Source organism: Sander vitreus, chromosome 20 (assembly GCF_031162955.1).
Source record: "Sander vitreus isolate 19-12246 chromosome 20, sanVit1, whole genome shotgun sequence".
NCBI classification, from domain to species: domain Eukaryota; kingdom Metazoa; phylum Chordata; class Actinopteri; order Perciformes; family Percidae; genus Sander; species Sander vitreus.
The window spans coordinates 18172532-18198479 of NC_135874.1; the positions used below are offsets into that span (position 1 = coordinate 18172532).

At 39.9% G+C, this 25948-nt stretch overlaps 2 protein-coding genes and 2 long non-coding RNA genes across 5 annotated transcripts; 3 read left to right on the forward strand and 1 right to left on the reverse strand.

The window, feature by feature from the left end:
• Positions 1-3095: 3095 nt before the first annotated feature.
• On the forward strand, positions 3096-4051 carry LOC144535075 (uncharacterized). The gene is made up of 5 exons (XR_013503638.1): positions 3096-3206; positions 3302-3346; positions 3479-3613; positions 3721-3744; positions 3845-4051. It is a non-coding gene; the product is annotated as an uncharacterized LOC144535075 (long non-coding RNA).
• A 3147-nt stretch (positions 4052-7198) lies between these two features.
• LOC144535076 (uncharacterized) lies at positions 7199-8719 on the forward strand. The gene is made up of 5 exons (XR_013503639.1): positions 7199-7305; positions 7391-7441; positions 8129-8266; positions 8373-8396; positions 8497-8719. It is a non-coding gene; the product is annotated as an uncharacterized LOC144535076 (long non-coding RNA).
• Position 8720: 1 nt separating this feature from the next.
• mthfd1b (methylenetetrahydrofolate dehydrogenase (NADP+ dependent) 1b) lies at positions 8721-22497 on the reverse strand. Of its 2 annotated transcripts, none has more exons than XM_078277344.1 (27): positions 22399-22497; positions 18839-18923; positions 18488-18547; positions 18335-18388; positions 18061-18197; positions 17779-17879; positions 17510-17646; positions 16989-17100; positions 16740-16867; positions 15757-15854; positions 15354-15527; positions 15129-15265; positions 14956-15002; positions 14760-14867; positions 14589-14663; positions 14395-14497; positions 14230-14306; positions 13871-14011; positions 13709-13777; positions 13485-13596; positions 13118-13257; positions 12342-12383; positions 12109-12209; positions 11376-11553; positions 10931-11038; positions 10642-10794; positions 8721-10251 (listed from the first exon to the last, which is right to left on the reverse strand). In XM_078277344.1, coding segments are annotated over exons 1-27 (2769 nt in total). In that variant the 5' UTR covers positions 22401-22497; the 3' UTR covers positions 8721-10161. The 2 variants fall into 2 exon arrangements, with proteins under 2 accessions (XP_078133470.1, XP_078133469.1); XM_078277343.1 differs by lacking the exon at positions 22399-22497 and adding an exon at positions 21811-21980.
• dorip1 (dopamine receptor interacting protein 1) lies at positions 22447-25889 on the forward strand. The gene is made up of 5 exons (XM_078277348.1): positions 22447-22532; positions 22794-23318; positions 24221-24310; positions 24401-24535; positions 24691-25889. Exons 1-5 carry the CDS (start codon positions 22447-22449, stop codon positions 24872-24874), a joined length of 1020 nt encoding a protein of 339 aa, XP_078133474.1. The 3' UTR covers positions 24875-25889.
• Positions 25890-25948: the final 59 nt, after the last annotated feature.

A 25948-nucleotide genomic window follows, 5' to 3' on the forward strand; every position in this document is an offset into this window, starting at 1 on the left:
TTTGCAGTTTTTCCAATGACTATATCTTTTTATACAGTCTATGAGTTTCTCCCATGTTTTTTCTTCACTACACTTACATAACCTGTGAGCTGTCCTCACCACCGGGCCCCTGCTCACTGTAAACTGTGATTAGCCATGTCCTGTTGCAGCATCATATAAACAGAACATATTTTTATGGTAGAATAAAAATCTGGATCAATAAAGTTGATCATAATTGTCTTGTGGGGTGAATAGCAATGATCAACAGGCTCATTCAAGCTTTATTTACTCATGTCTGGTTTCTACGTTTTTCTGTTTATTTTTCATCACCTGATTTATTGACAAATAATTATCAAAAGTCATAAAGGTGCAATAATCTGCAGCTTCAGAGATGCTGCAGCTTTAAAACAGATTCTCCAAATAATATGATTTCACAATGTTTTACAGGTGAGGTTATTTGCATGTAAGTAAGGTATGCACTACAAACATTCAAGTTTGAGCATGTTCAGATGAAAATGAGATCAGACTTTTGTATGCCTGAGCCATAATAATGTGCCTATTTATGCCAAACTTCAGTTAGTGCAAAGATCCTAAATTTCTTTCAGCTTTGACATGAGACAGAGCTAGAAAACAAAAGACTGATTATATCAGGTCATAATGATTCGGGTGTCGACTGCAAAACTGCTAAATTCACCTTGATGACGTTTACCTGTCCTCTAGTGACCTACTTCTGGATCACCTCATGTGACGTTTAGATCTAATTTTGTATGAATGCCAACAGTGTAAGGGTTACCACAATCATGGGCGTTACTGCTTTTGCATTTATGACTGGTGGAGTTTCTTCTTCCCTCAAGCAATATTAAGGTACAATTTCGAAATACTTGTACTTTAGTGTTCTTATTCCATGCTATTTTACTTCTACTCAACTAAATTTTAGAGGCAAATACTGTACTTTTTAGTACATATTTCTTTGAAAAACAAGATTTTTCATGTAAAATATAATCAGCTTATCAAATATGATGCATGATAGGTGAACTTCCCAACAGTATAAAAAGTAGTTAAAGTCAACTCCAACTCAACTAGCAAAACATTAAAATGTTACAAACATACATATGCATCAGTAAGAATAATCTAATAATATGACACTCAGACCGGGGCCGGTCTGACAGCCAATGCACACTTGAACTTTTGCTGATATACTTTGTGAACTAAGGTAAAATTATAAAAATACAAATGCAGGAATTCTACTTGTAATGGCGTTTTTTTATAGTGAGGAATTGCTTATATTACTTGATTGAAATGATCTCAATACTTCCACCACTGCTCAATCAGCAAGAATTTGGTTTTGTAATGCAAGTGTTCTGTTGAAATTCAACATTTGTGTTTGTGCCACAATAATGCTGCCACTCTATATCCTGCAAGATAGGCCTGTCGCACCCTGCAGAACCTGTTTGCATGAGGCATAATTAAATAAATGCATCAATAACAAAGCTCTCATACTTGTAACATACACACATGCTTACAGTGTATGCAGCTTTTGCTGAATACAGGATTTAATATAAACGAGCCAGTGCGTTTAGCATCTGTATGCTCATGATCTTAGTTAAAACACATTCAACTTGATGTGTTTGTTCCTGCAAGGACGTGTTTGCTATAACTTGGCACTTGAGTGCTCATTTCGTCATTTAAAAAGAATCCCTTAAAGCTGCAGAAGGTAGAAAGCAAAACAACGCCAGGATTTGAAGTAAAGTGAGATCTCTTCCTGCAGCCTCCCTCTCCCATCTCTGTCCAGCCCCTCCCATCAGATAAGCTCAGGCATATAAGGTATATAAAGTAGCCTGTACAAGTAGTAGTCATTCATTTCATCCCAATGCCGTCATAAAGTGACAATTCTATGATATTTACGGTCCAGTTTTTTCCTTGTAAAGAGCTATGAGATGACATACTATAATTTGAGGCACTAGCTAGCTACAGAAACATGAACTTGAATCCGCTGTGAGCTCCGGTTAGCAGAAGCCTAAATTACCGGCCATGTTTACGTTTCCTCTCACACCATCTATGGCTTCTCCTCGTTCGAATGGCTGCAGTAGACGGTGCCGTGGCAGCGGCCTCTGGTCCTAGTAAAGCAGGCTCATGCTGTCATCCAAACAAGGAGACGCCGAGGCTCTGTGAGAGAGCGTAAACACAACCCCAGCTGACCAGCTCTCCTGTTTTCACAGCAAATGGCTGCTCCCTGGACAATAAACTGGACTACGTACATTTCTGCACAATTTTGTTTCTATATGTACTGTGTATAGATTGATCACAATAAAGTGTCCTATTTAATAGTTTAGCCTTGAATTAGCCGCAGACTTGAGCCTTTAGCTGCAGTTACTTTCTCTACATTTGTCGAAAAGCCAATAGGAACGAACTTTCTTTCTGAAATGACCTGTGATTGGTCAAAGTCTCCCGTCATGGGCTAGTTTTTCTCAAGCCTGAAACCAGAGGCAAGGAGGAGATGCAGAAGTCTAGTTTTCTCTCAGACCACCTTAATTACAATATGCTGAAAGATTAATAAGGAAGTTTTGCCCAACAATGCCAAAAATAAACTGCCTACCCCAGCTTTAAAACAGAGCAGTATGTCAACATGTGCCTGTGCAAGAAAATGTAACCCTACCTCTGAGGAATGTAAGTGCAGAAACACCTGCAGTAACTGGAAGTAGCCATTTAAGTTTACTATTAAGTGACAATTGGGACGTCTGTTAAACATTTGGTACGTCCACAATGAATAATCAGCAAAATACACTGACTGTAAACCTTTTCCAAATATGTTAAAATATTGAATTGACAAAAAATTTAATCCAGGCAGCATGTTATGTTTCCCCTACAACATACACTATTTAGCAAACAAAAGACAGTTGTGCATGAAGGAGAACAAGTTTGATAATTCAGGGTAGAACCAGAGCTGGCCTGTAAGGTCTAGTCTGCGCCAGTTTCATCTCTCTGGATACACCCCGGTGTCTGTGAAGAGCCCACATTTCATGTTTTGACATGTAACTGTCAGTCACAAACACAGTCAGTTATTTTCCAGGCCAAACCCAAATCTTAACTGCAACTATCAAACAATCATATTTGAGAACATGAGACTTTTGCGCAGCACTAACACACCCACATTCGGCATCTCGACACCTTATAAATACAGACAGAACACACAGATCAGACACGGATCATTTGGATTTCTGCACCAGGTATGTAATGGAATAGCAGCTATTTTGCTTATTTGTAATGACTGCTAGGTAGTCTGATTCTGGTACTGATTCTTTCTTTCATTTTTTTTCCCCAGGAAAATACTTTTTACCGCACTTATCACCAAGACAAGACAAAATGAGTAATTGTTACATTTTTTAAGAATGCTTTTGAAGAGTTGTCTGTGCAGAATAAAATTTATAAATAAAAGTTTTTGTTTAGTTAATGTGTAATTTCTACTCTAATTGACTTTTTTTTTGTTTTTCCATCACAGGTGATAAAAAGGTATGTTTGTTTCCCTAAAGTGTTTTAAGTTTGTGACTAACAGGATGAAAACGTGTGTACTTAAAAACCTGTTTCCCTCTCCCAGGTCAAGGGGCCAGAGGTGAAAGGACATGACGCAGACGGAGTAAGACATCTTTCATCTTCCTAATGTGTGCTTCATACTGGATTGTCCCACTGGCTGATTCAATAACTTTGTAGAACTTGTGTTAATTTCCCAATTTTCTTTTATAGGAAGGAAAAGGAAAGTGTGGAAAGGTAAGAGTTTTACAACCGTTTTGAATTAAAACTATGCAGCCATTTATCTCTCTGCGTCTTAAGAAAATGTATCAACCATTGTTCTTATCATTGTTTACAGGGGGGAGCAGTACCTGGAAAAGATCATGGAAAAGATCATGGAAAAGATCATGGAAAAGGAAAAGAAGGTGGACAGGCTAAACCAGATGAAAAGAAAGGAGGTCATGGTCCTGGTAAATGAAGAACTCCTTGAATCAACATTCTGTAATAATGATTGTAAAGAATTAAATACATAATCTTTAATAAACTAATCCAGAAAAAGGCAAAACGGTTTGTTTATTCACATGAATCAAAATTAGTGGCACACTCCAACTTCAACACATGTATCCAAAAAGATGCATATGAACTTGTCCCTATAATCTGAGGGTGGTAAACATGCACAGCTGGCTGATATCTATACAGAGCATCGTTTTACGGAGGAATATGATGATGTGGGTTTGTTATGAATATTTCAGCCATGACAACATCATGTGGCAAACAAATATTTGGAGAACCTCTGCATAGGACGAACAGATTGAGTTGGTGAAATAAAATGCAATTAAAGTCTGTTTGATATACTACAATACAAATCAATCAACCCCTACTAAACCAATATCATACTGAAACAACATGATGAAACACAGCATTAATTCACTGGTATGTGGCTACAACAGAAAATATACTGATAAAATGAAGTTCAATAAACACAAATACTCAATGAAAGAAAAATAAGTGACTATAGGAACATTTTAAAATATTACAATGATGTTATAAACGACAAAAGAAAAAGCTCCAAAGCCTTCATAAACTACCAGACACTTCCTAAGGTTTCCTCCATTCAACAAAAACTAAACCAGGAGATTTTAGACTTCATAAAGTGTGGTAAATTCTTCCGATGGTGGTGCAAGAAGACAGACAATTCCAAAATGGTTTGGGAGGATGAATGTGCAAAAATGTAATAATAACTTCCTGTTTGATTATAATACCTTTTGGGGAGTGTGCTCAGCAAATGTCATGACAATCAGCCCATCAGATTTTGGAAACACAATAAAGCACAATATTAAATGACATAATAGGGGCCTTAAGATGCACTTTGCTTTATTTTCAAATTTATAGGCATTTTCTGTGTCAAAAACTAGTTTTAAGGAATAGTTTGATATTTTGGGGAGTTTGCTTATCCACATTATTGTCTAGATTTAGATGAGAAGATTGATAGCACTCTCATGTGTTTTTGTGAAATATGAAGCTAGCACCACCAGCTGGTGACTATAAATATTCCATATTTATTCTTTTAATTCCAAACCACTGCAGATGAATTGGAATAAATGAAACAATAAAGCAATGAAAAAGAATATGCAATTGACATGAGAGCAAAAATGAATGGGTATAATTTGAATGAACCGCATTTGCATTATAAACTAGCGTCACTGTTTTATAAAATTAGAAAAAAAACATGTTTTTTCTTCACTTATCAATAACCTGTGAGCTGTCCTCACCACCAGGGGGGCCCTGCTCACTGTAAACTGATTAGCCATGTCCTGTTGCAGCATCATATAAACGGAACATATTTTTTTATGGTAGAATAAAAATCTGGATCAATAAAGTTGATCATAATTGTCTTGACTAGAAAGAATTGCTGGTTTTGCTAGCAGCAGTGGAGTGAATAGCAATGATCAACAGACTCATTCAGGCTTTATTTACTCATGTCTGGTTTCCACGTTTTTCTGTTTAGTTTTTTCATCACCTGATTTATTGACAAATAATTATCAAAAGTCACAAAGGTGCAATAATCTACATTATGAGAGATGTTGCAGCTTTAAAACAGATGCTCCACATAATATAACTGTCACAATGTTTTACAGGTGAGGTTATTTGCATGTAAGTAAAGTATGCACTACAAACATTCAAGTTGGAGCATGTTCAGATGTGCCTATTTTCTTTCAGCTATGACATGAGACAGAGCTAGATGAAAATATGAGAATAGAAACTGTTTGGACACGTCTGCAGCTCATAAAAAAAAGATAATTTCAGGTCATAATGATTTGGGTGTCAACTTCAAAACTGCAAAACTCACCTGGACAGACACGTTGGCCTGTCCTCTAGTGACCTACTTCTGGATCACCTCATGTGACGTAACAGATCTAATTTTGTATGAATGTCTTGAGACAGTGAAAGGTGTGTCCTAGAGCTGTGATCTGTATAGCCTACCTTTTGTAAAAACCCAGACAGACAATAACAATGTTATTATTGTTGCCGTTTGAACTGGTGGTTACAAACAAAAACATTTGTACATGCAATCATGGGCGTGACTGCTTTTGCATTTATGACTGGTGAGGTTTCCTCCTCCCTCATGCACTCTATTTAAGTGCATATTTGAGATGCTTGTACTTGAGTGTTTTTATTCCATGCTACTTTAATTGTAATGAACTAAATTGTAGAGGCAAATACTGTGCTTTTTATTAAATTTTTTTCTTTAAATGAACAGTATTTTTCATGTAAAATATGATCAGCTTATAAAAGATGATGCATGATTATAGGTGAACTTTCCAACAGCACAAAAAGTCAACTCCAACTCAACTAGCCAAACATTAAAATGTTACAAACATAATAATGCATCAGTAAGAATAATCAGGGGCCGGTCTGACAGCCAATGCACACTTGAACTTTTGCTGATATACTAAGGTAAAATTATAAAAATACAAATGCAAGAATTCTACTTGTAATGGCGTTTTTTTATAGTGAGGAATTGCTTATATTACTTGATTGAAATGATCTCAATACTTCCACCACTGCTCAATCAGCGAGAATTTGGTTTTGTAATGCAAAAGTTCTGTTGAGATTCAACATTTGTGTTTGTGCCGCAATTATCCTGCCACTCTATATCCTGCAAGATAGGCCTGTCGCACCCTGCAGAACCTGTTTGCATGAGGTATAATTAAATAAATGCATCAGTAACAAAGCTCTCATACTTGTAACATGTGAGACTAATACCTAGAATTGGTAGCTTACAGTGTATGCAGCTTTTGCTGAATACAGGATTTAATAATCCAAAAAACATGCCAGTACGTTTAACATCTGTATGCTCATGATCTTAGTTAGAATTGGCAAATTCAACTTAATTTAATTAAAACGTTTTGTTTCTACAAGGATTTGTCTACTGTAACTTAGTTTAAGTTCATGATTAAGTGACAATTGGCACTTTAGTTGTGCAAAATGGGGAACAGGTTTGATGATTCAGAGTAGAAAAAAAGCTGGTCTGTAATGTTAAGGTTGGACCAGTTTTTTCTCTCAGGTTTCACCCCTGCTCTAAAGTGTCTGTGAAAATTCTTTCATTTTGAGGTCGAACTAGACTCTCAGAGAGAAAAAACTGTCAGTTGTTTTCTAGGCGGAACCCGAGTCTTACCTGTTCTGCAACTATCAATCACATTTCAGAACATGAGACTTGCGTGCAGCACTAACACACCCACATTCATCACCTCATACACCTCCTTATAAACACACTGAACACACATCAGACACGCATCATTTGGGTTTCTGCACCAGGTATGTAATGGAATAGCAGAATGTTGCTTATTCGTAATGACTGCTAGGTAACTTACAGATTCTCCTTCATTGCATTTCTATTCAGGAAAAAACTTCCTACGGCACTTATCAACAAGACTAGACAATATGAGTGGAAGTAAGTCACTTCGATTAATTTTTACTTTAAAGAATGCTAGTTTTCTGTGCAGAAAAATATAGGTAGGTTTTTTATGTTATGTTTGTGCACACACCTGGCACTTAATCCGTATATGAGCACGTTTTGTAAAAATGATCAAACAACTAAGTATTTCTCTGTATTTTCAGTATTATCCAGTAGCTACATGTTAGATTTTTCAGATTTGCTGACATGTTTGTTTCTACACACAAAAGTGTGCATATAGATTTGTGAATTGAAAGTTCGAAATTAGTGCGTTTTTGCCCATTTCCACGTGTCGTACTTTAACGAACTCCTCCTAGAGATTTCATCCGATCGACTTCAAATTTGGTCTGTGCCATCTTAAGACCTTAAAGATGAAAAGTTATTAAAAGCAAATACGGTGTGGGCGTGGCAGAATTTTGGTTCCCAGGAATTGAAATACACAAATGAGTGAAAGCATTTCATTCACTGTCACAGACAATTTAAACAATAGAAAAATACCATTTCCAATTATGTGTTGATGAGAATGATTTGAAAGGCAGCATTGGCTTAAATTCAACAAAGGCTGTATTCAAAATGTTTTTATTAAACTGTTCACTTGCAACTGCTATTGACCACGTTTTAGTTCATGTGTAACTTCTCGTTTAATTTGCAATTTTGACTTTGTTCTTTGTCTTTCAATCACAGCCAACACAAAGGTGAGTTTGTTTCCTTACAGTGTTTTTGGTCTGTGACTAACATACACGTATACTTAAAAAGCTTTTTTTCCTCTCCTAGGACGAGACGGTCAAGGCGCCAGAGGTGAAAGGATGTGACGCAGACGGAGTAAGACATCTTTCATCTTCCTAATGTGTGCTTCATACTGGATTGTCCCACTGGCTGATTCAATAACTTTGTAGAACTTGTGTTAATTTCCCATTTTCTTTTACAGGAAGGAAAAGGAAAGTGTGGAAAGGTAAGAGTTTCACAACCGTTTTGAATTAAAACTATGCAGCCATTTATCTCTCTGCGTTTTAAGAAAATATATCAACCATTGTTCTAATCATTGTTTACAGGGGGGAGGACACGGACACGGAAAAGAACATGGAAAAGATCATGGGAAAGAACATAAAGACAAGGGAGAAGGAAAACCAGATGAAAAGAAAGGAGGTCATGGTCACGGTCACGGTCATGGTCATGGTCCTGGTAAATGAAGAACTCCTTGAATTGACATTCTGTAATAATGATCATAAATAATTCAATACATAATCTCTAATAAACTAATCCAGAAAAATGCAAGACTGGTCTATTGTTTATTAACATGAATCAAAATTGGTGGCAGACTCTAACTTCAACACATGTATCCAAAACAGATGCATATGAAATTGTCTCCATAATTTGAGAGGTGGTAAACATGCACAGCTGGCTGATATCTATACAGAGCATTGTTTTGCAGAGGAATATAAGGATGTGGGTTTGTTATGAATATTTCAGCCATGACAACATCATGTGGCATATTACACTGTTATGTCAGTTTGCTAAAAACCAATATCATACTGAAACAACATGATGAAACATAGCATTAACTCACTGGTATGTGGCTACAACAGAATATACTACTGATAAGATTACGTTCAATAAACACCACTACTCAATGACAGAAACATGAGTGACTATAGGAACATTTTAAAATATATGCTATAAACGAAATAAAAGAATATTAAAGATCCACAATCATCATTAACTAGCACACACACTTGTCAACTAGTTTTAAGGAGTAGTTTATTTTGGGGAGTTTGCTTCGCAAAGTTAGTTTCGCTTTCCTGTCAGGAGTTAGATGCAAAGATTGATAGCACTTTAATGTGTAAGAGTGGTACATTTCTCGTATGTAAGCAGATATTTAAAAAAAAAAAAAAACTTGTACAAGCTCAGAGGCAGATATTCTGAATAGAGTTCATAATCCTGGTGGTCTGAGGGAATAACTGAAATAATATTGATTGCAGAGAACAAATTCTATTTTCTACAAGCAATATACAGTTTGAAATATAAATTAAAAAAAGGGTTGATACGTGGGCGTTCCATCAAGGACATTTTATTTGATCTTTTCTGACAGAAAAGTTGAAACCACTAATTTACAACATCTGTTTTCTCCAGCAATGTTAGTAATATTAATTAGAATACAGGACAGACAAAATAGGACTCAAAAATAAAACAAAAAGTTTTTTTTATGTATCTCAAGAAATGTATGCATCTCAAAGACAGACACAATTGTTAAAGACAGTGGCCTGGAGGGGATGCCCCTGGTGTAGTGCACACCTCATATACACAAGTAGTTTAAACAAAAGTCAAAATCTGCCACTTGAGAGTCTCGGCTTATTATTGTCATTGGGGGTTATGGGATGTGAAATACAAGCGGGGCTTGTTTATGTGCAACGAGTAATGTAACTGAAAGAATTGTCAATAGGACAGTTCCCTCTTGCAAAAAATACATCACGGACTGAAAATCTCTGGGGGATAAACTGTTCGGTGATAAATTAGGTTTCTTGAATGAACCATCTGCAGCCTTCAGGGCAAAGCAAATCAATTATTTACAGATGTCAGTGTCTGAGTGAAAAACAACAAACAAGAACAGCTCCAGCAGACAAGCTCATGGCACTCCAGTTATTAGTCCATCACATTTAAGGCTCAGTGTCTGCCAAATGCAGTATGAGGTTGGAATCTGTAGGTCCTTACTATGTGCTTCAGAAGAGCCCGTTGACCTGTTCAGTATCAGGGTCCAGGTCAATGTCATAGAAACAAGGCCTGGTGGGCAGACCAGGGATCGTGGGCATCTAGGAGGAACAGCAAGAGAAAGCAGTTTTAATGATATACACTGTCACACTCACACACACACACACAGATCTGATGTTTAGGTCAGCCGCCATTTCAATTCATATATTTGATATTTCGACTTTCTAGCGTTTGTTATGCACAAATTTAAAGTGTGCATAAAAACAGGTAGATGAAAATGCATTTAGTGAGAGAGACCGGAAAAGAGACAAAAAGATGAGAACAATAGTATTGTAGTAAACATACAACACACACACACACACACACGCACAAACACACACACACACGAGTGCTACAAGTCCTGCCATGTTGCGTACACCCTAATACCTCCCAGGCGTGAACCTGCGGCAAAACATTGAAAAGGAAAAAGGCATTGTTTAATGAAAGCTTACCGTTCCGACCAGTGGGAACAGAAAGCCAGAGCCCACACTGGCTCGGATGTCTCTGATTGGCAGGATGAACCCTGTGGGCACACCCTTCCTGTCTGCCTCGTGAGAAAGCGACAGGTGAGTCTTCGCCATGCAGATTGGCAGATTATTAAAACCCTGAGGGGAGAAAAGGTATTAGATCTTTTAACAAGGCCTAATCAAGCATTCTCCACCCAGTTAGGATAATTTCCACGGACAACAAACAGGCCTGATGAGAGAGAGGAAAGAAAACAAATCGACTACAGATGCTGACCTGTTTGGTGTACAGCTCCACCTTGTGTTGAGCCTCTGGGAGAAGCGCAATATCATCCGCTCCGTAGATCTTCTGGGCGATTATTCGAATCTTATCAGCAATAGGGAGCTAGAGAGGAATTATAAATTATAATAAAAATGATCAATGTGTTGGCCCACTAATGCCAACCAGACAAAATTAGCACATTGTCAGTGCTTGATTGAGTTTAGGGCCCAAATACATGATACATTTTCTAACTCTTTATGTATTTTCACTGAGACTTGGTACATGTGCAAGAGGGCATTTCTTGTGGGTGAAAACATTATTTTTTATCTTCAGTATGGCTGACATCTTTATTTCCCTTTACAGACCAAACTAATATAATAACATGCACTTTTTCTGGAAAATTCATTCACATATTTAACCTCGACTATTTTTGAGAAACAGAAAATGTGATGGCCCATACCTCCAAATCATAGAGGAATTGGAATTTGCTGGGGGCCTCAGAGGCCCTCTGGACCGCCTGACCCAGGGCCACCGCACCGGCTCCACCTTCGGCCCAGTGGGAGCAGCGCACGGCGTCGAAGGCTCCCACAGCTTTGGCCATGCTGCAGACCAGGTCAAGCTCAGCCTCTGTGTCTGTCCTGCAGGATAGGTCAGAACAACAAAAGGGCATTAGAGATAAACAGACACAGACGCTACCATCCAAAAACAAGGCGGGGAAATAGACAGGCTTTTGACAATGCAGGAACGCACAAGACAAAATGTCTGAACTACATCACATTTGTGTCACTATTTATCATTTAATCTCTTCATTGACCTTGAGGACCTTTCTGCCTCAAGCAAGGGTAACACTTCTATCCAGCCTGTCAACCCTAATGCATTAATTGTAAAGAAAATAATTGAAAACAAAAGAAATAGATTTACAGTCTCTTGATCCTGCTTTAAAGATGCATTAATTGACTTGACCACCTCGGGGCAGCACAACAAGCTGTAAAAACAACACTGACATATTTCACCCTCACCTAAAGCCTCCTGATAAATCAAAGTCCAATATTCAATTTCTGTTTCTCTCGGTTATTGGTCTCCTTAGAAAAGAAATCTGGCTCTTCAGCAGCTAAATACTGCACAATGTGTTATAGAACAAGTTCTCTGAATCGGTTGTTGTGTCTGTGACTGTGTCGCCATTCACCACTTACTTGAAAGCATTGACAGCCACCACCACTGGCACGCCAAAGTGCTGTGCATTCTCTATCTGCTTCCTCATGTTGCTGCAGCCCTTCTCCAGCAGCTCAAGGTTCTACAAGCGGGTTCACATAAACACACTTTTAAATAAGCTTGTGAGATACCCAATAGTAATGTACAGCTCATCGACAGAAAACTTTCATTTCAAATAAAGATCACATTTTGGTGGGCTCCTGTTTTGCGTTACCTCCTCAATGTATTCCTTAGGCAGTGGCATCCCAGCAGTGACCTAAACAAAAAGTGAAATGCTGGTTAATTTAAAAATACAAGAATGACCTCAACCAAATCTTATACAGCAGAGACTATTTGAAGTGTTTCCTTCAGTATTTTTAACCCTTGTGTTGTCTTCCCGTAGACTTGTTGTCCCTCTGTTTCAAAATTGCAAATTAACTTTTTTGGGCCCTTTTTCCAACGTTTGATGCTTTTTGAAACAGTTTTGTCACTTTTTTTCCTATGCTTTTTTAAATACATGGTCAATAAACATAATTTAAATGACATAATACCTATTTTTTTGGTTTAAAAAAAAAGAAATTGTGGATTATTTGGACTGATAGTTAAGATCTGAGGATGTTGAATGGATCACAGTTTATTTCAAATGCTATGAATATTGAAGAGAAAAACAAACACCCACAATTCAATGAAAGTAATCAGTAATTTTACCTGCCAAGAATGTTACATGGCTTCCATACAACGTACATCCACGCATTCATGTTATTTTGGGGCAATTTGTTTCAAAGAAACCCATAATTCTGCCCGAGAACAATTGTGTGAATGAAGAAGTGAGAATCTGAATGAGTTATTGCTCTGTGACGTCCACTGAGGGAGGGTGTGCAGAGGTAATATTCATTGTGACTGTGGATGCTGTTCAACCATCATGTAAAATTATATAGAAATGTAAAAGCAAAAGTGGTTTTGTTTTTTTATTTCAAATTAAAAATCAGTAATTTTCTCAAGCAAACTCACTGTTGGTCCTCCTCCGTGCATCTTCAGGGCTCGGACGGTGGCCACCAGCACCACCACGTGGGGTCTCAGGCCTGAGTAGCGACACTTGATGTTGAAGAACTTCTCCATGCCAATGTCAGCACCAAAGCCTGCCTCCGTCACTGTTGGGCACAATTGGGAGGTTGTGAGACAAAGAGAACAGTAACAGAATCACAACTGTATGAAATACTGGGTAATATCACTGAATTATATCACATCTGCTACACCATCACTTGTACCATCAACACAGCAAACAATCTACTAGCTATATAGTACCAGATCAAGCCCCAAAAAAGTGAATATTGAGGAAAACATGCTTCCATAAAGCCATTTTCTTAGCTCCACTTACCTACAAAGCCCTCGGGTCCAACCAGCTTTAAAGCTATTTTATCAGCCAGAATGGAGGAGTTGCCATGGGCGATGTTGGCAAACGGGCCAGCATGGACAAACACAGGGTTTCCCTGTGCATTCAGATGACTCACATGATACAAAACCCATAACTGAAGGCAACTATTTTTAAGTTTAATTTATTTTCAGTGCAACTATACAAGTTAGCATGCATGTTTCACACACCTCCAAAGTCTGCATCAGGTTTGGCTTGATGGCATCTTTCATTAGCACAGTTAGAGCACCACTCACGCCCTATGAAGAAAAACAATAATTCATTATAGGAGCCTTGCTTCCACAATACCTATAGAGAAGATCCCATCATGAAGGAGAGTCCAGACCACTCACCAGGTCCTCGGTGGTGATGGGCTGTCCGCCGCGGCTGGTGGCCACGACCATCTTGGCCAGGCGCTGACGCATGTCCTGCAGGCTGGTGGTGAGGGCGAGCACCGCCATGATTTCACTGGCCACGGTGATGTCAAACTGGGCCTGGAGGACAGAGAGACAAAATGGATGTCACCTTATCATCAACAGCAATGCAGCGAACTGGGCTCGGAGAGGGTACATTCAGTATTTAGGCAGAAATTCACTTTCAAATGGGGTGTGTTGCATTGCTACCTACAGCGTCATTTTAGACACAGCCACTGGGTGGAGCCAAAGAAACTGTCTAACAGAAATTTGAAACTTTGTGGATCTCATGTCTTTACCTCTCTCGTGTATCCCTTTTCAGTTGGCGACTGTCCGATCGTGATCTTCCTCAGGAACCGATCATTGGTATCCAACACTAAATTGACACGCAATGACCAATACACTCACAATTGCTAACAGAAATATGGCAGATTAAGGACAATGTGGATTAAGAGACTTCATACCTCTGTGCCAGGTGACAGAGCTTGGGTCCATGTCCAGGCGGGCAAAGCGGGTAATCTCTTCTTCGGTCAGAGTAGAGGGATCTGTCTTTTCTATGCCCAGTTTCTAAACAAATACAGAAGACGTTATGTGTGAGATGTACACCATACTCTGGAATGTGAGTCAAAACCTACGAGTCCATGACACAATAACTTACTTTCAGTCTGTTGATCTGGATGGGGGAGAACTTCCTCTGTTCTCCATTGAGCGGGACCAAGCGATTATACAGAGCCTGATGATGCATACAGAGAGAAAGATAACGGTCACAATCCATTTCTTTACAAAAAGTGCATTTTCTTGTATAGCACTGACAAAATAGAGTACCCACCTTGTCAGACTGTGTAGACTCGTGGAACATGCGAGCATCGATGGCAGCAGCCACCAAGTTGTTGGCAGCTGTGATGGCGTGGATGTCGCCGGTAAGATGGAGGTTGAACTAAAATGAACAGACTCGTTAATTAATGCAAATTTTCCCTTAGTATTTCTAGCTGCCTAGTTTCTAACTTGACACAGCAGTGTAGTACCTCTTCCATTGGAATGACTTGAGAATATCCACCTCCTGCAGCACCGCCTGCAGACAGAAGACAGAACTACAGATATACACAAACAGCAGTATAGGACTCGAAATAAATGTACATTTCAAAGGCTTGTAAAGCTGCGCAACCTTTCACTGAGTGTACATTATTCCAAAGCTCACCTTTGATGCCAAAGGTGGGTCCCTGAGAAGGCTGTCGGACACAAGCAAACACATTGAGCTTTAAGTGGGCTCCCAGGGCCTGGACCAGGCCGATGGTGGTGGTGCTCTTTCCTTCACCCAGAGGGGTGGGTGTAATGCTGTAGACAGAAAATTTTATTAGCATGGAACATAATCATCAGCAGGGTCAGAAATTAACAATTCATAATTTGAAATTCTGCTGCATACCCGGTGACCACCACATATTTGCCGTCTGGCTGGGCCTGCAGGCGTTTGATGATACTCAGCTGGACCTTGGCCTTAGCCTTGCCATAAAGCTCCACCTCATCTGTCAGCAGGCCCACCTCTCTTGCCAGACAGTCGATAGGCTTGGGCACGCAGGAGCGAGAAATCACAATGTCGCTGTTGGGAATTATAAAGACAACACACAAAATCACTTTTTCATCTGACCAGAGGAGGACAGCTGAACAGCTGAGGACTGAAAGACAAAGAGCACATTCAGAGAGCTCTAACGTGAGGCGAAGAATTAAACCCGCTGTTCTTGCGTGTGGATTATTAAATTGACCAAATCTTTCAGTGACAAAGTTAACAGAGCACATGACTGCGAGAAGGGGAAGATGAGGAGACAAACCTTGGCACGGGCTTCTGGAGGTTGAGTTTGGTGTAAGAAATGTTCCACTTCCCTGGTTGGTGGCTCTCCAGGAAACGCTTTGCACTCAACACTGTGTTCTACAAACACACACATACACGCTCAGTCATTCTTTTAACATCTAGGGTACATGAGGCAAAATAAATAATTCATCGCTATTTCCTCCTCTGGATAAAAAGAGTTTACTGTAAATGTTTAGCCTTATATACTGTGTTTTCACATAAGTATGCTAGCATTGAAAATGACTGTAGTGCTGTCAAACGATTAAAATATTTAATCGCAATTAATTGCATTAATGTTATAGTTAACTCGCAATTAATCGCACATTTTTATCTATTCGAAATGTCCCTAGATTTCTTTTTGTCCTCATTTTAATGCTCTTATCAACATGGAAAAGTGGATCGGCTTGCTTTGTGCTTTTGTTGCCTGGCTTTGACGAGTGGGCGGAGAATTGGCATCAGCTGTGTGCTTGGCCATCAAGTGGTATTTCAGACTGGACGTGCTGCGATGATAGCTCAGTTCACAACGACAAAATACACAGATCACTTTGGTCTTGTCAATGGAACCATTTGGCAACTTCTTCAAAGTAAACTTTCCATTCAGAATCTTATTGGCATCCATTTCGGCGTCTCGCGCTCGCCATCCACTCAAAACCTAACGTTAGCCTACTACTCTTTGGCCGGCTCACAAGCCCAAACAAGTGTGTGCGGCGTGCCTGTTGTTTTGTTTCCCGTCTAGCTAGATCCGGTGTGGTGTTGTAGTAACATATGTTACTAGTTGTTGCAACAGCATGTGAAAAACTAACTACAATAGTTTGCTATGCCAAAAAGAACGTCAATCTCGCAATAAAAAAATTGACGCCGTTAAAATGGGTTTGCGTTAACGCCGTTAATTAATAACGCGTTTAACTGATGGAACTAAAAATAGAGTTTAGTTGAGGATTTCACTCTCCAGATGGGCCTTACCGCCATCAGCATGGCCACAGTCATGGGTCCCACACCACCGGGCACAGGGGTGATGAAGCCGGCCTGCTCCTTGGCTGAGGCGTAGTGGACATCACCCACCACCCGCTTCCCACTTGCTTTAGTCTCATCTAAAAGACACGGAGAGAAACTTTGAGGTAAATACCACACTTTTACATCTGAATAACTAATTAAACTCCGGAATGCCATGACTAAAGCAGACTGAAGAGCCTCAGGAACGCAGAGTCAAACCTGGAATGTGGTTGATGCCACAGTCGATGACCACTGCTCCCTTCTTGATCCACTCTCCTTTCACCATCTCTGCTTTCCCGATGCCGACAACCAGGATGTCTGCTTTGCCCACCTGGGCAAAGACAGCGATGGACATTAGTGAGCGTTTCATGAATAAGGGGGGGTTAGCATGGGTAAAAATGATGCTAGGCTTGGTGGACATTTATTTTATGATTTCACAGAAAGTTTCAAAATGTGGTTATTGTTCATGCCACGCGATGGCAGCAGATATCTGAAATTCCCTGCGTGTAATCACCGATTGTTTTCAGTTTCAGAGTTTCACCAACATGGAAACCAGTTTTGAACTGAGTCAGGCCCGTTTATATTGTAACTTAATGTGACTTTTAACTTCCCTGTATAATGAATGAAATGAAAACATCAGTGGTCACATTGCTCATATTGGTCTGGGGACACATAATGGCTGATGGGAGTACGATCCTGAAACTATATTGCTGGGTTGGGTGGAGGGGTTACTGTTGTACCTCTCCAGGCAGATCAGCAGTTCTAGAGTGGCAGGTGGTGATGGTGGCGTGGTTCCACAGCAGCAGGTCGTGCATCGGTGCGCCCACAATCTTACTGCGACCAATCACTACCGCCCTCTTTCCTGCCACAGACACACCTGTAGAGAAGCAGTCGATCCATCAATTTATTCTCGTCTTATTCAATTTTGTGTTGTATGTTTTCACAGCACAGATTTTTTTTTTTTTTTACTTAGCATTGAATGTTTTGGGGTGTTAAATGTTGCCTTTACCAGTCTGTCTGATCAACTCCATGCAGCCGTTTGGTGTGCAGGGGATGAAGCAGTCGCCCAGGTCCCCACGAGACAACTTCCCTGCATTGATACTGGTCAGTCTGTAAATGCATCAGAACACAGTGAAAATTGCAAATTCAAGCTGTCTAACAATTTAAATTATCCAAGAGGTTTTTTTTTTTTTTTTCCTTCTTTTAACCAGACTCAAAGAAAGAAAAGAAAACACAAATAAGCAAACGTTAGAAGGAAGAACCCTGATCTTTAGTTTATGTCTGTACCTACCCGTCTACATCCTTCTCTGGGGCCACGGCGTTGGTGACCTTCTCTGTGTCCATCTTGTGGTTCGAATCTAAGGGCAGCTGCACGATGAGGCCATGGACAGACGAGTTCTCATTCACCTCTGTGATGCAGTGAAGAACCTACGGACAGACAGACGGCCTTTACACTCTGAGGTACTCTCAGTTTGTTATTTGACGTGTGTGTGTGTGTGTGTGTGTGTGTGTGTGTGTGTGTGTGTAAAAGCTGGTCTGAACTTATACTTCAAATCCATTCTCACCTCCTCCTCCGTTGCAGTCTTGGGAAGTCTCATATGTGTGGCATTTATTCCGATCTGTTTACACAGAAGAAGAGATTAGGAAGTTAGGGCTGATCGCAAAACAGTATACAGTAGAAGTGTGGTGTACATACTGAATGTAAATTATCTTTTTACCTCTGCTGCTGCCTTCAACTTCATGCTGATGTACAGATTTGAATCGTCACGGTCTCCAACCTGCAAAAGACACAAAGCATCACTTCACCTGCCTATATGAAGGAATGGCCATCCTACTGTTGATGACAGAGCACTTCCATAAATGTCTCCATCTACAAGAAGGGGACTTCAGTGGAACACAGTTATACACTCTATGCAGGGGCACAAAATGGCACGTGACCAAAGTCCTTACCTGCCGACTGCCTCCAGGGGAAGGCCACGAGAAAGCACATGGCAAAATTAGCAAACAAAACAACCAAAAATGTGCTTTTACCCCAATACGTTCTAATTTAGTTCCCATTTTACACTTACCTGTAAAACCACTAGACCGGGTCTGAAGTTTGGGTCCTGAAGCTTCATCTGCTCCACATCCTTCTTCAGACGCTCCCTCACCTGCCTGAGAACACAAGACAACAAAATAAAACCCAACTGGATTTCCAATCTCTATGCAGTGACAGCCATTATAACAAAAGGAAAGGGATAGGACCATATGGTACACGAGCCACATGCCTAACCCATTCCCCTCCCTTGCAATTGTTACAGATGTTATGCCAAAATACATGACATGTGGCTATCTCATTGTGAAATTGGTCACCATTTTCCAATCCCCAGCCATCACTCACCACTGTACATGCAAAGCCAGGTCAATAGAAAGTCTTATCTTTGGTCTTTGTCTTTGCTTTATCTTTATTTGTTTAATGGAGTGGAGGTGTATCTGTCCCCAATCAACATATACTACAGTAGATTAGGCAAAGTCAACTCAACCAATCAAAGACAAGACAGACAGCAGTGACAAAAAGTTATTGGAGCAAGCATAGCATAGCATAGCACTCAATCTATTTTAAGATCTAGCATGTCTGTCTAAACAAAGCTTAACTCTGACTGCTTCTCTTTTGTTTTCTATTCACACGATCAATCACACAACAAATAAGCTTTATTGATCTCATCAACTGTTACTCAAGAAGCACTAAAGATTAGGGGTGGGAATCTCTCGGCACCTCACGATTCGATTCCGAAGCCAACGATTCGATTCTAAACCGATTATGAATGCATCTCGATGCAACAATTTTGTACATTTCCATGCGTGATTTTTAAAAATAAACATAAATCTGAGTTTGCTACTCAGAGTATGCTAATCACTTCTTAGACAAAGCTTAGATTTTGACATATACAGTATTTGTCACATACAAGTTTTAATGAAATGTTTTGTCTGAGGTTTTTATTTTGTAGTCAGTCCATGCTTAAGCCTTAAACATGCTTGTGAAAGTCCCCTTCTCTCACAGTAATCTTCCATGTCAGAGGCTCAGTCATGTTTAAAGGTGGAGAATTGGCTTCTTAGAACATGAAACATGAGGTGGTCAGATGTAATGTGATAAAGTAGATGAACAGCCTATATGTGTTTTGCCTAATTATTTTATGTATGTCTTATTAGATCATGTGTATATATACAAAATGTATTTATTTTTTCCTTTTGGCCATTTTTGTGTGGTTTTTTTCTGCACTCCTGCCTAAACTCTAAGTTGTTGTCCATTATCCCATCCTCTTTCAGTCACTCCGTTTTCTGATTTGTACTTGTCTGGAGACAGTAACTTTTAAATAAAAATCAATACATAAAATGTAATCTATTATTAACTCACAGAATCGAGTATCCAATCCTTCTAGAGACAATCACGATCCATCTAAGAATCGATTATTTTTCCCACCCCTACTAAAGATACACTGACGATCGTGTTTAAAACTCTGACTGACTAAACAGATTTCGATTGAAGCACGGTGCTTTTGTGAATCACATGAACTTCATTAGCAGCGATAATGGAACACAACACGTGATTACTATTGATTATGGATGTGTGACACCAATTGGAACTATTTTTCAAGTAACCTCAGAGTGGTTTTAAACCGGTGACCTTACAAAATTTGTTTCATATTCCAAAAGCTTCATCCAAAAGGTAGGTAGGTAGGTAGGTAGGTGTGTGTGTGTGTGTGTGTGTGTGTGTGTGTGTCAGAGCAGCTGTTCCAGAGTTTCTACATACCCAGGGGGAGATAGAGATATGTATGTATGTATGTATGTATGTATGTGTGTATATATATATATATATATATATATATATATATATATATATATATCCATAGTGTGCTCCAATAGCCTTAATAACCTAAAACACTGGATTATTTTAAAGTTAAGCACAATTTAAAACATCAGGTATTCCAATGGCAATAACACCTTAGCCTTTCTAGGGGCTAGGATGCAAAGTAAAACTATGACAATACACATTTTAGTCGATATAGTGCAAATCATATATATTGTTAGACCTACTAACAATACATACCATTAGACCTACTGTTGAAACTGTTATTCAGGTACATTATTTTACATATGACCTGCATGATAATGCTTTATATGTATTCACAAAGGTGTCCAGAGAAACAAAGGGCTATCAGTAAAAATATAATCATTCAGACTTTATAAGACCAATCATTATTACATATTGCATCACAACAACACTCCTAATCTGATGATACTCAGCATGTCTTCCTGCTTACTGATTAACTAGGGCCATATTCCACTTTCATGCATAATGAATGTAAATCCCCCTACTGAAGGCACAGCAGATCTGTGGATTTAATTTAACTAATGAGTACTGTGAGGAGCAGTTATCAGGGTGCAGGCGGCCATGTCTTGTGACAAGCACATGCAACTAATGAAAGTTTGTTTTGCCTCTTTGCCAAATACATTCTCCCAAACTTTCTGTATAAGCAATATTTGGATTAATTCAAACTCTGAACTATTAAAAACACAAGAAACTCATTTGCAGATTGTACTCAAATATTAAAACAGTAACGATTGTTAAAACGTTAGTTTGGGGTTTCTAAGTTTCATAAGTGGTGTGTGTTAGCCTCATCACTTGAAGTCACTGGACCAACAGGGCAAAGATCATATCCCACCCCCACAGCTTCTTACATAATGCTGCAGGATTTGCAACTATTCATTCCAAAATGTTCAATGATCTAGCTAACCACTATATTATAAATGCGACAGTCACAAGACAGTGCATTCAGTGTGGACACATTTAGATATAACTGTCAGGAGACAAATACCCCATGCCACTTGAGGAGAGTCCACTGTGACTTCTCAGCTCGTTATCCACAATTAACAGTATAAAAACCGTTAACTCAAATGGCTAATTTACATTAGCTGACTAGTTAGCCAGTAACGTTACACAGACACATGTTTCCAGGCTCTATGTGCATCAATAAACGTGCTGGAAAAATCTGATACTTACCCTGAAACCTCTTTCCCGCTTATGATTTGAGCTGACATATTTTGGTACTGATAGTCCGTGATCTAATGGTGTCGCCTGCACACGAGGTTCCTAACAAGAAGAGGAGTGCGGTGAGTACTGCCAAAAACTAAAGTTTGTCAAAAAGCGTTGAGACTAAAGGGGGTGGCGCAGGCTCTACTCACAAATCCAGCACTAAGGTTAAAAATCAGCGCATTAACTTTCAGGAATAGCGTCAAACGTAGAACGTGGCCTCGCCAGTGGGCATGACGATTGAGAAGGGCGTGGCTATTGCCAACTTTGACAGCCTATTAAAAACTTGTTAGTAGAACCCCTAAACCAATAGCATTCACAGTTCTGCTAACCCACCCACGAGAAATGGGGGAATGGGCGGGTTTTCAGAGGGTGTAATTACGTCAAGAACCAACAGAGGACAGCACTGTATTTACACACCGTCACCGTAATTCGTCAAAAACTCTACAGCAGTGATTATATGGGCCCAATTTGACGTTTGATCGGAATTGTTTTGATCATTGCCAAGCTGCATCACTCAGGAAATCACCAGAAAGTGCTAGAAAATACTATACTTACATATCTGGCTTTAAGTCCGACGTAAGACATGAAGAAATACAGAGAGCAATGGAGAGTAGATTCTGTGTTTTGAGCGACACCGAAGACCTCCAAACGCTAATTTCAAACACTGAGAACAATCTCCACTTCGAAAGGTAAATTGATAGCAGCTGCTAATTTGTTAAACTAGCGGGCTTTGGGGTCTATGTCTATTCCCTGGAGGATAAGTGGACGTTAATTACTTGTCATTGCGTGGCTTCTTTTGTTATTGCGAGCTAGCTTACACCTATTTGCATAGCCATAGTTTGTGGTAAGGCCGCAGTCTCTCAACATTATCCGGTCCATATTCATCAGTGCAACAAACACATTCAACCACCTCTTTCTAAGCATCTGCTAACTCATATATGTCTCATTAGATCTAAGACACTGTTTGAAGAAATCCGTGCCTCCATCAACAACAATGACGAAGAGGACCACTCCTTCTGGAGGCCTGTGCTGCCTTGGGGGGGCGTCTTCGCCATTAAGGCAGGACGGAAAGCCATATCATGCACCCCTTTGTACGTCAAAATCAACCTAAAAAACACCTGCACCATCGATGGCTTCCTTATGATCCTGTATGTGATTCTGCGGGACAACCAGGGTTTTCCCAGGGAGCTGGCTGTCTTCCTGGGCAAGCACTTTGTCGAGTATTTCCTCTCCCTGATGGACTCCTGTGACTACACCACAGTGAAGATGCTGTGGATCTGGGACAGGATGTCTAAAAGACAGTACCGCTCTAAGATCCACCAGGCAGCACTAGAGATTGACCTGTTTGGTAACGAGCATGAGAACTTCACAGAGAACCTGGAGAACCTAATGTCCACTATTCAGGAGAGTCTGTGCACCAACTGGAACTGCCCGGCCCACTTCCAGGAGTTCATCAAGACTACAATCAACATCAGGTATACTGCGCACAGGCGGTTTGATATCATGATGCTACAAAGTGAACTCTATCCAACTTTTCCCAACGTTTCATTCTGTGAACATTAGCAGAGACTGTTTCGAAAGTCAGGACAGGTTTTGCACCAGCTGTCTTTATCTAGTGCTGTTCTGTATTAAATGTTAAAGGTCCCATGGCATGACATTTTCACTTTATGAGTTTTTTTTAACATTAATATCCCCCAGCCTGCCTATGGTCCCCCAGTGGCTAGAAATGGCGATAGGTGTAAACAGAGCCCTGGCTAGAAATGGCGATAGGTGTAAACAGAGCCCTGGGTATCCTGTTCTGCCTTTGAGAAAATGAAAGCTCAGATGGGCTGATCTGGAATCTTCCCTTTATGACATCATAAGGAGCAAGGTTACCTCCCCTTTCTCTGCTTTGCCCGCCCAGAGAATTTGGCCTCACCCATGAGAGAGAGGCATCATGGCTTTCAAACGAGCAAAGTGGCAGTTGGTCAAGGCCACACCCCCACTCTCCACCTTGCCCCCCCCTCTCTCCTCCTCAATAGCTACAGACACAGAAATGACACATACCAAGGAATGGACTTTGTCCCACCCTTGTCACCACTTTAATAGGTCAGGTCAGCTGGTGCACTGCTCCATCATAAAATGGGTTTATTTTCACCCCTTGACATACTAACCTCGAAAAATCTCCACCTGTCTAATTGAGGTCACATAAAGACCATGCATACATCGCTATCGCCACCTAAAATGTATTTGTGTCAATGCACGCAATTAAGATTCTTAATTGTCTTTGGAGATATTTTTCATTTTACAAAGTAGGTCACTGCTAGTAAATGTGTGTTGTTTGATGGTATACATGATTTTCATTTCTTATGATTTCCCTGTGACATTTTTCCTCCAGCCCTCCTCATGAGCTGCCTCACAGAGACCCCATTCAGTCGGCCGTGGACGAGTTCTTCTGCCCCAAACTCCTACTCTGCTCAGAGCTGGGGTGAGGCATAGGGACAGCGTACATCATCTTCTATTTCTGTCCAGTCTTATTCCACTTCCTTAACAAATTGATAATCTTTTTTTTGAACAGGTGTGATGGTCTAAGGGAGTTCTCTCAGAGGGTTTTCTGCCATGGACCCCCACCCTTTGTCATTCTCAACATGCAGCAGTGGAAGTCAGAGGAGCTGTCCTATGTTCCTTACCATCTGGCTCTTTGCCAACACAGGTATGGAGCTTCCAGTGTGTTTTGGCTAGGTAAACGGGACCAGACACTGGTTTTTCTTCTACACCTTCTTATCTTGCCTCTCTTTGTCTCAGATCCAAAAGAAAATATCTTCTACAGTATAAAGAAAATGGTAATAATAACTCTTTTCTCCACAGATACTTACTAGAGGGTGCCACACTCTTCAACAAGGTGGAGCATCACTACTCTGCAGCCTTCCAAATAGACGGCTGCTGGATGCACTATGACGGTCTGAGGAGTGACAATCTGATCCTGTTACACAAGCCCCCAGAGCTCCTGCTGCTGTCCTCTCTGGTCTACATCCGGGCCTCTGACAAGTGAACTTATGTTTATCACAAGTGGATACACAGATGAGCAGGCATTCATTCATTCATCCAGCCTTCCTGCGATTATTTTGTCATCGTCCCCATGGATGGCGTTACATTACTGTAATGTCATGTTTCTCTACTTATCGCATCATTAGTTTTTCTTCTTCCTGTCAATTGTTGCTTTCTCCGTTACCTGTAAGATAGTTGCATGACACATGCTCCATTTCACCTGAATGCTTGCAGAAAGATTACTGTGCAAAATGGAAATTATTTCTTTTTGGGCATGCTTGGAATCCAAGAATATAATGGACTATAATAGTTCTGGGTTGATATGCATAGTAGCAGTGAGTAATACACATCGTATGCATATACAGTTACCCGACATACAAGGAGATTGATATGATTTTAAAAACGCCATGGTTAATTTACACTCTGAGGGTGCATTTGCTCTTAATCAGCCTTGTATAGATGACATTGACTGTATACCACATTTCCATACAAATTGCTAGTGTACAATTTTGGCAGTATAATTTTACATTCATGCAGATCAGACCTTTCGTTAAATTAAACTGGTGCTTTTTCTATTGTCACATGTGGTCTGAACGGATAAGAAACAACCAAACAACGCCAACGTCTGTCAGGTTAACTTCTTTTTTGTTAGGATGCTTAAATTGGAGGCAAGCGTTTAATACGATGAGTGAATGAATGTTAAAAATACCAAGTTCTTAAATGATATATAAAAGGTTGAGGGCAGTCTCTTTTCTGAACTACAAGCTTGAATATTACGGTCCATACCAACAAATTGAAGCACTTTAACACTAGCTCAGCACACATTGCAGTCACAACAGGTAATGTCTAATTACGGTGTTTTTTGTTTTAAGTTTTTAACCTTCAAGAATAACTGGTATCACACAGTGCCTCTGCCAAGGAAAGTTTACGAAAGTGAATCCTTTCGCGTATAAATCCTTGATCATGATCAGTTGTCAATTGCTGTTTTTCTATGCAGAATACAAATATTTTGGAGTACACTGGTATTGATTTATTTTTGTTGCACTTGCATTGCATGGATGTGTAAAACAAGAGCCAC

Excerpts from the sequence above, each read along its gene's own strand:
- dorip1 (XM_078277348.1), top strand. The coding sequence starts at position 22,447 with ATGGAGAGTAGATTCTGTGTTTTGAGCGACACCGAAGACCTCCAAACG. Across the intron at positions 22,533-22,793 it reads AACAATCTCCACTTCGAAAG|ATCTAAGACACTGTTTGAAG; the intron begins GTAAATTGATAG and ends ATGTCTCATTAG. Across the intron at positions 23,319-24,220 it reads AAGACTACAATCAACATCAG|CCCTCCTCATGAGCTGCCTC; the intron begins GTATACTGCGCA and ends TTTTTCCTCCAG.
- mthfd1b (XM_078277343.1), bottom strand. The coding sequence starts at position 21,848 with ATGTCAGCTCAAATCATAAGCGGGAAAGAGGTTTCAGG. Across the intron at positions 17,101-17,509 it reads CTGCTGATCTGCCTGGAGAG|GTGGGCAAAGCAGACATCCT; the intron begins GTACAACAGTAA and ends GTCTTTGCCCAG. Across the intron at positions 13,597-13,708 it reads ACCTGATGCAGACTTTGGAG|GGAAACCCTGTGTTTGTCCA; the intron begins GTGTGTGAAACA and ends CTGAATGCACAG.